Here is a 15,279-nt window from a genome sequence, read left to right on the forward strand (position 1 = left end):
GACAACAATTAATTAAGAAAAAATTAAATAAATTTTCCTAATTAATTGTATATGGCCGGCCACCTCATGTAGAGCAAATAGGATAATTTTAATCAACAATTAAAACTTCCTTTTTTGTCTTTGGAAATTTTAAAAAATAAAATTTCCTTTTAAAATCCCTTCATGGTTGATAAAAAGAAATTTCTATAATTTTAATTTTCAACATGTGAATAATTTTTCAGAGAAAATAAAATATCTTTCCAATCTACAAATAAGGAAAGAGATCTAATCTCTTTCTTTTAATCTTTTTGTAGATCTTTTTAAAGAGAGATATTTTAATTTTAATTCTTTGTAATAAATTATATCTTCCACATAATAAAAATTAAAATTAAAATTCTTTTTAATTTAATTGGGGTCGGCCACCTAAGCTTGGGTTCAAGCTAGGGCCGACCACCCATGAACCAAGGCTTGGCCGACCCTAGCTTGAACCACAAGCTAGCTTGGCCGGCCCCTTTCTCATGGGTATGAAGGTGGGTATAGGTGGGTATAGTACTCTATAAATAAGAGGTTACGATAGGGACCGAGAGGAGGAATTGGTTTTGGTCTCCCAATAAAATTAAGCATCCCGTGTTCGCCCCGAACACACAACTTAATTTTATCAATAATAATTCATTCCACTAGAGAACAATTATTGAACTACCGCACCAATCCCAAATTACATTTTTGGGCTCCTTCTTATTATGAGTGTGTTAGTCTCCCTGTGTTTAAGATATCGAATGTCCACTAATTAAGTGAGTTACTGACAACTCATTTAATTAATATCTTAGTCCAAGAGTAGTATCACTCAACCTTATTATCATGTCGGACTAAGTCCACCTTCAGGGTTTAACATGACAATCCTTATGAGCTCCTCTTGAGGACATTATCAACCTAGTATCTCTACGACACAGTTTCCTTTTATAATCAACAACACACACTATAAGTGATACTATTTCCCAACTTATCGGGCTTATTGATTTATCGAACTAAATCTCACCCATTGATAAATTAAAGAAATAAATATCAAATATATGTGCTTGTTATTATATTAGGATTAAGAGCACACACTTCCATAATAACCGAGGTCTTTGTTTCTTTATAAAGTCAGTATAAAAGAAACGACCTCAAATTGTCCTACTCAATACACTCTGAGTGTACTAGTGTAATTATACAGTCAAGATAAACTGATACCTAATTACACTACGACCTTCCAATGGTTTGTTCCTTTTCATTATGGTCGTGAGCTACTGTTTATAATTTATAAGATACTGATAACATGATCCTCTGTGTGTGACACCACACACCATGTTATCTATAATATAAATTAATTGAACAACTACATTTATCATAAATGTAGACATTTGACCAATGTGATTCTTATTTCTAGATAAATGTTTGTACCAAAAGCTAGGCTTTTAGTATACACTCTAACAGTTCTTTCTTTAGGTGTACTGTGGTTGGATTCCTCCTTGTTCTTTGCAAGTTGAAGTATAGTTGTATGATAAGTTATATGCATTGGCTTGTGATATGAGTAATCTATTATGTCTGTCATGTTAAAGGATTATTACTTCACTTCCATAATGAAATAATTCAATTGAAATGTCTATTGTGTCGGTTAAAGGATTGTCTTTGACCTCACATCAATTACTGTTTTCTTCTTTTTTTTTAAGAAGAAATGGCTAATGAATGTTGCTCTATCCAACTGATTGACAGAGATGATGTATTCAATGTCACGGGTCTTGAACACTTTATGAAGTCAATGAAGTTGGCAAAGCATGGATTATCCTATGCTGTAGTTTCTATCATGGGTCCACAAAGTAGTGGTATGTCTTTGAGTTTCTTGAATTCTATTTTCGTATTTTATGTGCTTGAAGGCTATGTTTATTATAAGGTATCTCACATTTTGAACTTTAGAGGTATTCAACCTGAGTCAGAGATTACCACATTTTTCAATTCTTTACCCTTATAAAGACTGGAGTAGCTGGAGATATTACTTCTTCCTTGTTGTGTAATGAAGTCAGTTCAATAAAAAAATATTATTGATCAAGATAATTACCTTTTTCTATCATTGCTTTGTTTCCTATAAATTTGGAAGTATGGGGCAAGTAGCATAGAATTTTACAGGGAATAAAGTTAACTTGTGCATATGTATTATTGTTCATATTTGTTTCTATGTGATTGCTTGGGTTTTGGAATAGCAAGTGATGCTCACAAGACTAAGAATTATTCTGAAAAAATAATAAGTGCTTGAAGAAATTTTATATGGTGATGATATTAAATTCATGACCAACATTGTTTTCTCTATGCATTCTAGTTCTGGAACATAATTGGTCTTCCTGATTCATATTGGTTGTTCTTGTTATATTTTTTAGTCTTGGATTATATAAATGTGGGAGACAGTAATATTAGAATATGTTCATTTCAAATACTAATTTTAATTTGGTTAAATTGGCTGTCTAGAAGATGATCAAGAATAATTGTAGTGAAATATATTAGGTATTCACTGTTTATCATTGTCCATTTTACTATATTGTATTTATAAGTTTTGTGATTGAATCGGTGTTGGACCATGTTACCTAACTAATACCTTTTAGTTTCAACTTTTGCTTTTATTCATTTATATGAATTATGCCGCTAACCTCAGTGCCACTATTGCTTTTCCAATTGCTTCTCAAGGTTGAAATAGGCAAATAACTCATTTGCTTTTGTGGATTTCTTGCTGTTAAAGAACTATTCACTTTTAAACATTTGGAAATGTTTTTTTATTCTTCGTCTTTATTTCCTTTGTACAAGATATATGGTCTTAAGGGAGTCTTGAATTTTTCTATAAAATAGATATCTATATTTCCCCATTTTTGTTGCCTTTTGGATATGCTTTTGCAACAATATAATTTTTTTACTTGTTAAATTCAGTAATTGCTGATGAATGGTCTTCATTTTCTTTTTTTATTTTAGTTAACAGGGAAGAGCACTCTATTAAACCATTTATTTGACACCAACTTCCGAGAGATGGATGCTTTCAGGGGAAGGCAAGTTCTTGAATTCTTGTATATATATATTATCAATTTTAGAGCTACTGATATATGAGTTATTTTAGATCACAAACCACAAAAGGCATTTGGTTAGCAAATTGTGTTGGGATTGAACCATGTACAATTGCTATGGGCTTAGACGGTACTGATGGACGAGAACGAGGAGAGGTATTATTCTCAACCAAACTATTGAACTCACAATAGGTTTCTTTTGGCATAGGATTAAGCATTTTATCTTGTGAAGTTCTAGATATGCCTAAGAGGTGCCCCTATCTTAGAATGATTTTTAGGCATATAAAGTAAAATTTTCATTATTTACAAACCTCTAACATTTAACAAAATTAGTCAATGTGATGAGAAATTTAATTTGTTCAAGACTTTCTTTTAGAAAGCTCGCTGTCACGATTGCAACCATTTGATAATTTATGAAGTTGGTTAAGAATCATGTAGTTTTCATTAACAAGTTAATTAAGAAGCTCTATTTGCCATGCTGAGGATTTGAATCATGGAGCAGTCACCTTGAAAACATTTGAGTGTAAGCTTGTTGAATCTAGTTCACAATTGTAGTTGTTTACCTTTTCTCTCCTTTGTTTACCTTAATTGGCTTTTTTACTCCATTTCTTAGTCTGTCGATAACACAACTTTGAGTTGTATTTCTACTTTATTTAGGATGATACTGCCTTTGAGAAGCAGAGTGCTCTTTTTGCTTTAGCAATTTCTGATATAGTCCTAATAAACATGTAAGTTCATTTTCATTATGCATCAAACACTACCTTTGTCTAGAACAAGAGTGAGCATTTGCCTCTATGATATAGGTGGCGTCATGATATTGGTCGAGAACAAGTGGCAAACAAGCCTCTTTTAAAGACAATTTTTCAGATTATCTTTCATTATCTTAATCTTATTCCCATCTTACAACAACTTTTTTACATATACTTTTAATTTGAGTTTTGTTTAGTTGCTTTCGTTTACCTCATGACAGGTGATGCTGAGACTGTTTAGTCCTCGTAAGACCACTCTACTGTTTGTTATACGAGATAAAATAAGGGTGAGCATTTTCATATGTGCATTTTTCATCTTCCGTATTAGAGACTCCTAATCCAATGAAAATGAGTATTCATGTGCATTTTTTATATGTCGAGATCTCCTAGTGCCTTATCAAAGGGGTGGAAAGATTGGACTTTTTGATGGAGCTGGTGTGGGAAGATTGGATTTATTATGGAATTGATGATCAACAATGTTAGAAAAGGTTGACATGGAAGAATCAGCAAGTGAGAAAGAGGAGTTCAATGAAATTCTACAAGTTGAAGATTGTGATGGGGCTTGGGTTGACACTAATTACTTGCAATCCTACATGGCATGAACCACCATCACAAGTTTCTAGTCTTTTGACTATTGTTCATTAGCTGTAAATGGAGTTTATTTGTTTATTTGTATTGGGAAAATTTTATTTGAATATTAGACATGTTTCTTCTTTTGTGATTGCAATTTTTGTATAAGTAACATTTTAAATGATATTGATGTGGAGAATATTCTTTCTTTTGTGATTATGATTCTTTAGTATATATTTATATTGAAATATGATATATTGGTATTAAAAGATAATAATTTAAAAGACAACGGTTTAAAACCGTTGTTGTTGTCTATCACCCTCAAAGACAACGGTTAAAAATAATTGTTGTAGCTCCAAAAATAGTTGTAACTGGCAGTGTTATTAAAAATGCTCTAAACAATAATGGTTTAAAATTGTAGTAAAACTGTTGTCTTTTGATTCAAAGACAACGGTTTAAAATCGTTGTTGTAGCCCTCACTTACAGCACTGCCAATTACAACAGTTTTAAAGGGCCTATGACAACGATTTTTAACTGTTGTCTTTTAATATTTTTGTTGTAGTGTTCTCCTCTTGGAATATTGTTGCAGCTCATTTAGGTCTCATAAAAGAGTGGGCGCTCTTTAGAAGATCCATCTTCTGATTAACAGCCCAATATAATGTTGGTCCCTTTGGAGGCCGGCAAGAGGGGAGGGGTGAATTGCCCTACAAAATAAAACTCGAACCTTTCTCGGATTACAACTATATAATGAACACTTGTAATAAATAAATAAGAGAGACTAAGTAAAGAAAAACAGACACCAGAGTTTTACTTGGTTTACAATCAGGGGATTGCTAATCCAAGGAAAGTAAGCGCACTATCTGATTCTCCTCTGGGCGGAGTAGCCTCTTTACAACGTTGACAGCACAAATAAAAAGAACAGAATTGAAAGCACGGAAAGAATTGATTACAAGTGAGTTGAATAAGCTGTGCAGATCAGTGCTATATTTATAGCACTGGTCGGGGCGCCCCGAAGGGGTTCCGGGCGCCCTGGGGGGATAAATTTTATCCCCTAACGGTCGGATCGAGTCAAATCTCGATCCTGGTCAAAAAGTCATCTCCGGGCGCCCGGAAGGGTTCCGGGCGCCCCGGGCTGCTCAGGGCGCCCTGAGCAGTCCAGGGTCTTGTTCGCCCTGGGCCTTGAAGTCAACACAGTTGACTTTTTCGCTCCGGCTCAGCTCGTCTCGGTCCGGGTCTTGTTTGCTCCTGCTTCGCTAGCTTGGGTGATCTCGGCCATCCGGAATAGGGCTCACCCAAACCCAAGTTCCAGCCTTCTCCTCGAGCAGCCTTCCTTCCCGGTTTCTCGTCCCTCGAACGCCGCGCACGTTCTTCTTGTCCACCGGTGTACTCTTCCGCGGTCACCTCGTCCCTCGGACGCACCGAGCCCGTCGGCTCTCTCCCCGTGCCGTCCTTCTCGCAAGCCGCGTCTTCCTCTCGACTTCCTGTGTTCCTAAGCTCCTGCACACTTAGACACAAGGGTTAAACAAACGCATGACCTAACTTAGCTTGTTTGATCACATCAAAACACCTTGGGGTTCCAACAATCTCCCCCTTTTTGATGTGAGCAACCCAAGTTAAGTTAGGGTAAACATATGCAATAAAAACAATTTATATTCAAATAAGTCCAAATATTTTTCAATTGAAAAATTATAGTACCTCCCCCTAGACTTAACATACTTCTCCCCCTTTGATCACATAAAAATTGGGGTTATAAACAAGTCTAAGGTAAATTCAAACAAAAAATTTAAGTGTAGAATATTTGATAATGTCTAAGTAAAGACACTCTTCAGAATATTTCTTTTGAAAAAAAAATTAAGTAAAATATTTTTCAGATAAAACAGTTATAAGTGTAAAAAAAATTTTAAGTTTGAAACTTATCTCAACATTCCCAAAAAAAAAATTTCAAAAAAAAATTCTAAGTTAATATTCATAAGAAACAATTCTAAGTCAGTTTTAAGAAAAATTTCTAAGTCAAGTTAAAAAAAATTAAATATTTTCTAACACAAATTGAATAACTCTTTTAAAGCATTAGGTAATTTAAATTAATGTTTTTTCAGTTAGTCAATTAAACTTTTCATTTCGATACTTGGCTTCCAGGTCGTGGCGAGGCACTAGGCCTTCTTGGTTATTGGAGCAACAACCACTTCCTTAGACAAAGCCTCATAGAGAAATTAGTTGTTTAATTTACTTGCTGAAAATGCTAAGTCTGATTAAATTAAACAGGTTTTTGGAACCCAGTAGAGGTTCCTACCTACAGGATTAACCAAGTATTTCCTAGGTATATAGATTTTTGATATATTTCTAATTTGACTTTGATGAAATCTATAATACCAATTTAAACCTCCATAATTTCTAAAAGTAGAAATATTTAAACCATTAGATTTTTTCAATCTTTCTATTTCTTCTTTTAGTTTTTCATTTTCAATTTTCAATTTTTCAAAATCCTCTATAAGACATGATTTTGCCAAAATTCTATTTGTTTCTAAAATTTCATTTTCTAATTTGGCATTTTTATTTTCTAATTTATACATGGATTTAGTCATAACTTTGATACCAAAGTAAAGTTCATCAGGGGATAAGAGGCATACCTCACTTACCATATCAGACTTGAAGCCTGAATCTCCCCCTGCTTCGCTACTTCCATCTGAGGTCGCTCCCCCTTCATCGATGCTGGGTTCTGATGTACTTTGTCCTTCGTGGCTTGCCATCAGTGCAATCCCCGCATATTCTTGAGCTTCTGATTCGGATGAAGAACTGTCGTCCCAAGTTGCTTTTAGGTTGTGTTTCTTGGGTGCCTTCATTTTGACCTTCTTGAGTTCTGGGCAGTCTTCCCTTAGGTGTCCCTCCTTCTGACACTGGTAGCACCGTACCTTTCTTCTACCTTTTTGATTCTTTTTATTCTGCATTTTAAATTTATTAGATCTAAAAAACTTTTTAAAGTTTCTTACCATGTACGCTTCTTGATCGTCTTCGGAGTCTGACTCGGGTTCATCCTTGTTGGTTGCGTTCAGCGCCATAGGCTGGGTTGTGTCCTTTGATATCTCTGCATATCTAGTTTCGTGTAATTCAAGGGTAGAAAACAACTCTTCTAAAGTACTTACCTCCAGGTCTTTTAAGATGTAGTAAGCATCGACGATTGATGTCCACTCCGGAGTTCTTGGAAACGCGTTGAGCGCGTAGCGTATAGTGTCCCGGTTTGTTACCGTTTCACCAAGGTTTTCGAGACCAGTAACTAGTTCTTTTACCTTTGCATGTAGACCGGCTACTTTCTCACCTTTCTCCAGACGGATATTCATCAGTTTGTTGCGGAGGATGTCCCTTCTAGCGAGCTTTGCTTCGGACGTGCCTTCGTGGAGTTCCAAGAACTTCTCCCAAAGTTCTTTAGCAGATAAATAGTTTCCGATGCGGTTGACTTCTTGAGGCGGTAACACGCTCAGCAGGTGATGTTCCGCATGGATGTTTGCTACCGACTCATTCTGCTCCTTCTTTGTCCAATCGCTCTCTTCTTTTTCTTTTCCATCTTTATCTATTGGAGCTACAAAATCATATTTCATAATAAACCGAATTTCAAAATCTGTTTTTAGGAATACCTCCATACGATGCTTCAAGTCTGCGAAGTTCCCCTCGAATTTTGGTGGGACGATACTTGGTCCGGCCATCTTGTTGCTTCGATCGGCGGTTAGTCCTCCTGAAGCGCCTTGCTCTGATACCACTTGTTGGTCCCTTTGGAGGCCGGCAAGAGGGGAGGGGTGAATTGCCCTACAAAATAAAACTCGAACCTTTCTCGGATTTCAACTATATAATGAACACTTGTAATAAATAAATAAGAGAGACTAAGTAAAGAAAAACAGACACCAGAGTTTTACTTGGTTTGCAATCAGGGGATTGCTAATCCAAGGAAAGTAAGCGCACTATCTGATTCTCCTCTGGGAGGAGTAGCCTCTTTACAACGTTGACAGCACAAATAAAAAGAACAGAATTGAAAGCACAGAAAGAATTGATTACAAGTGAGTTGAATAAGTTGTGCAGATCAGTGCTATATTTATAACACTGGTCGGGGTGCCCCGAAGGGGTTCCGGGCGCCCTGGGGGGATAAATTTTATCTCCCAATGGTCAGATCGAGTCAAATCTCGATCCTGGTCAAAAAGTCATCTCCGGGCGCCCGGAAGGGTTCCGGGCGCCCCGGGCTGCTCAGGGCGCCCTGGACTGCTCAGGGCGCCCTGAGCCCTGAAGTCAACACAGTTGACTTTTTCGCTCCGGCTCAGCTCGTCTCGGTCCGGGTCTTGTTCACTCCGGCTTCTCTAGCTTGCGCCCTGAGCCCTGAAGTCAACACAGTTGACTTTTTCGCTCCAGCTCAGCTCGTCTCGGTCCGGGTCTTGTTCGCTCTAGCTTCGCTAGCTTGGGTGATCTCGGTCATCCGGAATAGGGCTCACCCGAACCCAAGTTCCAGCCTTCTCCTCGAGCAGCCTTCCTTCCCGGTTTCTCGTCCCTCGAACGCCGCGCACGTTCTTCTCGTCCACCGGTGTACTCTTCTGCGGTCACCTCGTCCCTCGGACGCACCGAGCCCGTCGGCTCTCTCCCCGTGCCGTCCTTCTCGCTAGTCGCGTCTTCCGCTCGACTTCCTGTGTTCCTAAGCTCCTGCACACTTAGACACAAGGGTTAAACAAACGCAGGACCTAACTTAGCTTGTTTGATCACATCAAAACACCTTGGGGTTCCAACATATACCTCCTAGTTCGTGATCCCATCTCACCATTAATATAACACATAGGCTTGTTAGAAAGTCAGAAGATCGTATCCGTGTACAGATACGTAACATAATCTCTCCATACTTGCAATATGAATACCGGATACAGTATAAGCATGACGATATGACAAGTTAGCTGATAGCAAGATAGTATCTCATTAAATACACGGATTGTAAGGCACATTATAAAAGGGGGGCATTCTCCGCTAGTACAAGTATGCACACACATCCAGTTACACTTAGATCAAATCCTCTGCCCCAAAAATCTCCTGTCCTCGTGTTCCACTCGTCGCCCCAGTCCACCGCTGGTGGCCTCCGATCGCCGCCCCGATCAGCACTATAACTCTTCAGGAAGGTGAACCCAAGGGGGTCGCCATCGGCACGATCGGAGCCTGAATCCGGCCATATTTGAGCAGACTTTCCTTAGCCGTCGATCTGAACCCTTGCTCAGATCCGGCCGGATTCCAGGTCCGATCATGCCGATGGCGACCCTCCTGGTTTCACCTTCCCAAGAGTTATAGTGCCAATCGGGGCGGCGATCGGAGGCCGTCGGCGGTGGACTGGGGCGACCAGTGGGATATGAGGACAGGTGATTTTGGGGACAGAGGATTTGATCTCAATTACACTTGCTCTTACTTTCTTCTGTTTTTGCGCCACCGTTATTTTTTGACTTGATCGTCGAAGTTACTACACCAGGGGCTCCCAGCTTGTTTACTGATGATTTCTCTCCCCCTCTCTACTACTGTTCACTGATGATTTCCACCCCCTCTCTACAACTATTTGTTGGCCTAGAATCGGATAGGATAGCACACCCAAAGCACACAGCACACAGCACACAAGAAGAAACAAGAAGAATATGACAAATATGAACTTCACTTATGAAAGGAAACCTTACACCGAGATGCCTTCTACATGCCTCTACGACTCTTTATATAGCATCACAAATGATAAGAGCACGAACCACAAGATCCATAAAAATAGGATCTAGATGAGATCCATAAAAATAGGATCTAGACCGAGAAATAACCAATTATCAAGATAATAAAACATAATAAAAAAAACTAACGTGGAGGGATTATTTTCTCACATTACTCCCCCTAATCCTGACATGATTATAGATCACGGACGCCGAGTAGTTGTCGCATGGCAGCTAGCTTCACTCCTGGCAATGCTTTAGTTAACGCATCGGCTCGCTGTTCTCCGGTATTAACAAACTCCACCACAATCTGTCCCTTCTCAATGCATTCTCTGATAAAATGAAACCTTGTATCTATATGCTTGCTTCAACCATGTAATACCGGATTCTTCATGAGAGCTATGGCGGATTTGTTGTCAACAAACAAAGTTACCGGTTTTGGCTTTACACTTCTTAATTCGCTGGCAAGGCTCCTCAACCACAAAGCATGGCAGGCCGCAGTTGTGGCTTCCATGAACTCTGCCTCACAAGATGAAAGCGTCACTGTCTTCTGCTTCTGTGAGTTCCAGGACACCAAACTTTCATTAAAATATAAAGTCATTCCACTTGTGCTTTTCCTTCCATCGAGATCGCCGGCTAAATCACTATCCGAGTAGCCGAATATACCAATTTCCTGGGGTCCCTTTATGTAAACAAGTCCAAAATAAATTGTACCTTTCAAATACCTGAGAATCTGTTTGACCACCCTGTGATGCATGATTGTAGGTCTCTCCATGTATCTGCTCGCCATTCCAACAGAATATGACAGGTCTGGCCGTGTGTGTAGCAAATATCTCAGACAACCAATAATGCGTTTGTACTCCGTGGCATCAACTGGAGTCCCTTCCAAGTCCTTATGCAACTGTGTCTTGGGTTCCATTGGATGTTTTGTGGCATTGCAGTCTGCCATCTTGAATTGAGATAGAATTTTCTTGGCATAAGCTGATTGTCTAAGTGAAATTCGACTCTTCTGTTGCTCCACTTCAATCCCTAAGTAGTAGGAGAGAAGACTCAAATCACTCATCTCAAATTCTATCATCATTTGTTGTTTGAACTTGTTGATTTTCTCTGTGCTACCTCCTGAGATCGTCGACATACACTCCAACAAGTATACTTGCTTCTCCTTCACCTCTTGTATATACTGCATGTTTTTGAGTACATTTTTTGAAGCCAAGTTCTTCCAGACTCCTGTTCAGTCGCATGTTCCAAGCTCGTGGAGCTTGCCGCAGTCCATAGAGGGCCTTGTACAACCTGTACACCTTATGCTTTTGATTTTGTACCTCAAACCCTTCCGGTTGAGTGACATATATTTCTTCTTCTAACTCTCAGTTAAGAAATGCTGACTTCACATCTAGATGGTGTACCTCCCAGCTTTGATTTGCAGCAAGTGCAAGAATGACTCGGATAGTGTCAAGTCTAGCGACAGGCGCAAACACTTCTTCAAAGTCGATACCTTGTCTTTGTACATAGCCTTTAGCTACTAATCTTGCTTTGTGCTTAACGACTTTCCCATCTGAATCTTTCTTTAATTTGAACACCCACTATAGGACGATAGGTTTGTGGCCTAATGGGAGCTCAGTTAGGTTCCAGGTATTGTTCATCTCAATAGATTTCAGCTCTTTCTTCATTGCTTCGTACCAGTAAGCCTCAGTTGCAGCTTCTTGATAACATGTCGGCTCTTCAGATATCACCATCATCACCTCACCCTCTTTTTCATCAATACCAACCACTTCCTCAGTGTTGGCGTAGATATCAGCAATGGATCTAAAACAGACCGGTCCTTCATAAGACTCGGGTGAGTTTGTTATCGAAGGCGAGGAAGCTGCATAAGTGTTTGATGATGGTGTAGATGAACTTGACGCTCCTGTCATGGGTACCACGGCTATTTCCGGTGTTGTGACATCTTCCGCCCCTGCCTCGGTGTCGAATGCTGCATCGGTGTCGAATGCTGCACCGGTGTCGAATGCATCCATCACCATAAACTCTGGTAGATTTTCTTCATTGTTGGCACCTGCATTCCATGTCCATTCACAATTTTCTCGAAACATCACATCTCTACTTACTTGTAGCTTGCCATGCCTTGGATCAAATAGACGATGAGCTTTGCAGCCTTCCTCGACTCCCAAGTATACCATGGGTGTGCTTCTGTCGTCAAGTTTCTTGAGGTGAGGGGCTGTATTTTTCACATATGCAACACAACCGAACACTCTCAAGTGGGCGAGATGTGACTTTCTTCCTATCCAAGCTTCAAATGGCGTGCGCTCTCCTAGCGCCTTAGTTGGGAGACGGTTTAGCAGATAGACAGCATGCCTAACCGCCTCTCCCCAGAACCTTGCCAGCATATGTGTACCCTTGAGGAGAGATCTTGCCATAGCCATTACGGTGCGATTACGGCGCTCCACAACACCATTTTGTTGGGGTGTGTAGGGAGCCGTGAGATGTCGCTCGATTCCTTCATCTTCACAGAACTGAGTGAATTCCTTAGATAGAAACTCATCGCCCCGGTCTGTTCGGAGTGTTTTGATCTTATATTCAGTCTTGTTCTCTGTCAAGAATTTGAACTTCTTGAATGCTTGGAATGCATCATTCTTTGCTGCCAATATAAACACCCACATCCACCTTGTGAAGTCATCAACAATTAAAAGAAAATACTTGTTACCGGCTAGTGTACATGGTGAAATTGGTCCGCAAATATCAGCATGGAGAAGTTCCAACGGTTTCTCCGCTCTAAAGTTTGCTTGACACGGGAAAGGTGACCTTGCATGCTTGGCGATCACACACACCTCCCAAAGCTTGTTCGGCTGGGGCAATGGAGGCACATCAACTGCCAATTTCTTCTCCCCTAACAGCTTCAAATCGTGAAAATTGGCATGTCCGAGCCTTGTATGCCATAATCAGGTTGGGTCTTCTAGGCTTGCTAGGAGACAGACTTGCTTGAATGTCTTCAAGGTTATCTTGTACAAGCGATTTTGTGTTCGCTTTACCAGCATCAAGAGCTTCCCGCTCCTATCAATCACCTTCATAGTATCTTTTTCCATGTGCACCTCATTCCCAGTTTCTGTCAATTGACCGAGACTTATGATATTACTACAAAGTTTCAGAATGTAGTATACCTCATGGAGAGCCTTCCAATCGCCATTCTTGCATTCGAACACAACTGTCCCCTTGCCCATGATCTCAATGGTTGATCCATTGCCAAACCTCACCCTCCCGGTGATGGTTTCATCTAGTTCTTGAAACTTCTCGCGATGGCCAGTCATGTGGTTGCTGGCACCGTTGTCAAGGTACTAGACGTCTTTGTCTCCTTTATTAATGTCGCGGTACATCTCCGGTAGCAACCTATCTTCACTGAGCAGAATGGTATCCTGCCGCTCACGCCTAGTGTCAGACTCCTCGTGGGACACAGTCATCATCACTGTTGGCTCTTCATCGGTGGCGCAAGTGAGGTGAGCCTCATCATCACGACGCTTGTTGTAGCATTCGGATGCATAATGACCCATTTTCTCACAATTGAAGCACTTTATACGACTCTTGTCACGAGTGCCTCTGCCGTTGCTGCTAGTGCCTCCTGCACTGTCTTGGCTCGGCGTACCACGACCACGATCGCGCCCTCGCCCATGCCCACGCCCACGCCCACGCCATTTGCTATGACTAGGGCTGTTGGACCCACGCCCCTTGGCTCCTGACGAAGTGTCCACGTTGCCCCCCTTCTGTCGCATTTGCCATTCGGCATGAGTAAGTAGGAGCTCACCTTCAGTGTTGTTGGTGTTGGCGCGTAGACGTAGTGTTCGTTCTTCGTACGCTTTCAGTCGCCCAATAGTCTCCTCAAATGGTATCGTCTCAAGATCGTGAAACTGCTCAATACCGCCAACAATAGGGAAAAACTTATCAGGGACAGAATCAAGTAACTTCTTTACCAAAGATGAATCTTCAAGCGTGGCACCAAGGGCAGAGAACTTGCTGCTCATAGTACTGAGTTTGCCAGCAAACTCATCAATCGTGTCGGTCTCCTTAATCCGGAGGGCGTCAAACTCGCTCTTCAACGTTTGTACGTGTACTTTCTTCACTCGATCACTATCAAGGTACCTCGTCTTGAGGCTGTCCCAGACTTCCTTCGCCATCTTCTTGTTAGCAATCTGGAGAAGGATGTCTTCGTGGATACATTGCAAGATGTATGCACGCACCTTTTTGTCCTTCTTTATATCTACTTGGGCTCCTTCCGTTGGCTCCACCGCCTCCCAGACTCCCTGGGCATCAAGAATCGCCTCTGTCTTTATTGCCCACACAGTATAATTGTGAGGGCTTAGCATCGGATAGGGAAATGGCACTCCGCCGTTCTCCTTCGCAGCAACTTGTGGGATGCCAGACATTTTTGTGGAATCGTGGATTCTTGGGTTCTTGGGTATTCTATACTGTCAAGGCTCTTATACCAAATGTTGGCCTAGAATCGGATAGGATAGCACACCCAAAGCACACAGCACACAAGAAGAAACAAGAAGAATAGGACAAATATGAACTTCACTTATGAAAGGAAACCTTACACCAAGATGCCTTCTACATGCCTCTACGACTCTTTATATAGCATCATAAATGATAAGAGCACGAACCACAAGATCCATAAAAATAGGATCTAGATGAGATTCATAAAAATAAGATTTAGATCGAGTAATAACCAATTATCAAAATAATAAAACATAATAAAGAAAAACTAACATGGAAAGATTATTTTCACACATTATTCACTGGTGATTTCCAGAGTTCCTCAGCCAAGCGTCATATCACCAACAGTCCTTTCTCCACTGCTTCTAGATAGAATCATTATTTATCATCTTTTGGACATCAATCAAAGTAAAATTAAGGTGTGTTTAATTCGCTCATCTTCTGCCACTAGCTGAATGCCACTTTTGACACTACCAACTAGCAAAACTTGTTTAATTTCTTTGATAATGAAATTTGGTTTGTCTTCCAAGTTTTGCTATCGCGAAAATCGTGTGCTAGTGGGAGATCACACAGCGCCACTAACAGAGAGGCGTGCCTGTATGTATAGCTGCTGATTCATCAAGTCACTTCACCGGAGGAAAAGAAAACTGACTCTATTTTCAATAGACACACTGTAGCTGCTTTTCCACGATGATATAGATAATCAAATGTAAAGTA

The 15,279-nt window shown here is 40.3% G+C and overlaps 3 protein-coding genes across 3 annotated transcripts; 1 reads left to right on the forward strand and 2 right to left on the reverse strand.

The window, feature by feature from the left end:
- The first annotated feature begins 1,693 nt into the window (after positions 1-1,693).
- Positions 1,694-4,036, forward strand: LOC122002197 (protein ROOT HAIR DEFECTIVE 3-like). The gene is made up of 5 exons (XM_042557282.1): positions 1,694-1,841; positions 2,981-3,047; positions 3,116-3,218; positions 3,720-3,790; positions 4,033-4,036. The coding sequence occupies exons 1-5, from the start codon at positions 1,694-1,696 to the stop codon at positions 4,034-4,036; spliced, it is 393 nt and encodes a 130-aa protein (XP_042413216.1).
- Positions 4,037-10,279: 6,243 nt separating this feature from the next.
- LOC122002199 (uncharacterized mitochondrial protein AtMg00810-like) lies at positions 10,280-11,218 on the reverse strand. The gene is made up of 2 exons (XM_042557283.1): positions 10,466-11,218; positions 10,280-10,399 (listed from the first exon to the last, which is right to left on the reverse strand). Exons 1-2 carry the CDS (start codon positions 11,216-11,218, stop codon positions 10,280-10,282), a joined length of 873 nt encoding a protein of 290 aa, XP_042413217.1.
- Positions 11,219-13,409: 2,191 nt separating this feature from the next.
- Positions 13,410-14,492, reverse strand: LOC122002204. The gene has a single exon (XM_042557293.1). The coding sequence runs from the start codon at positions 14,490-14,492 to the stop codon at positions 13,410-13,412; it is 1,083 nt and encodes a 360-aa protein (XP_042413227.1).
- Between the last annotated feature and the right edge of the window lie 787 nt (positions 14,493-15,279).

The sequence above is a fragment of the Zingiber officinale genome, chromosome 7A (genome assembly GCF_018446385.1).
Source record: "Zingiber officinale cultivar Zhangliang chromosome 7A, Zo_v1.1, whole genome shotgun sequence".
Taxonomy (NCBI): domain Eukaryota; kingdom Viridiplantae; phylum Streptophyta; class Magnoliopsida; order Zingiberales; family Zingiberaceae; genus Zingiber; species Zingiber officinale.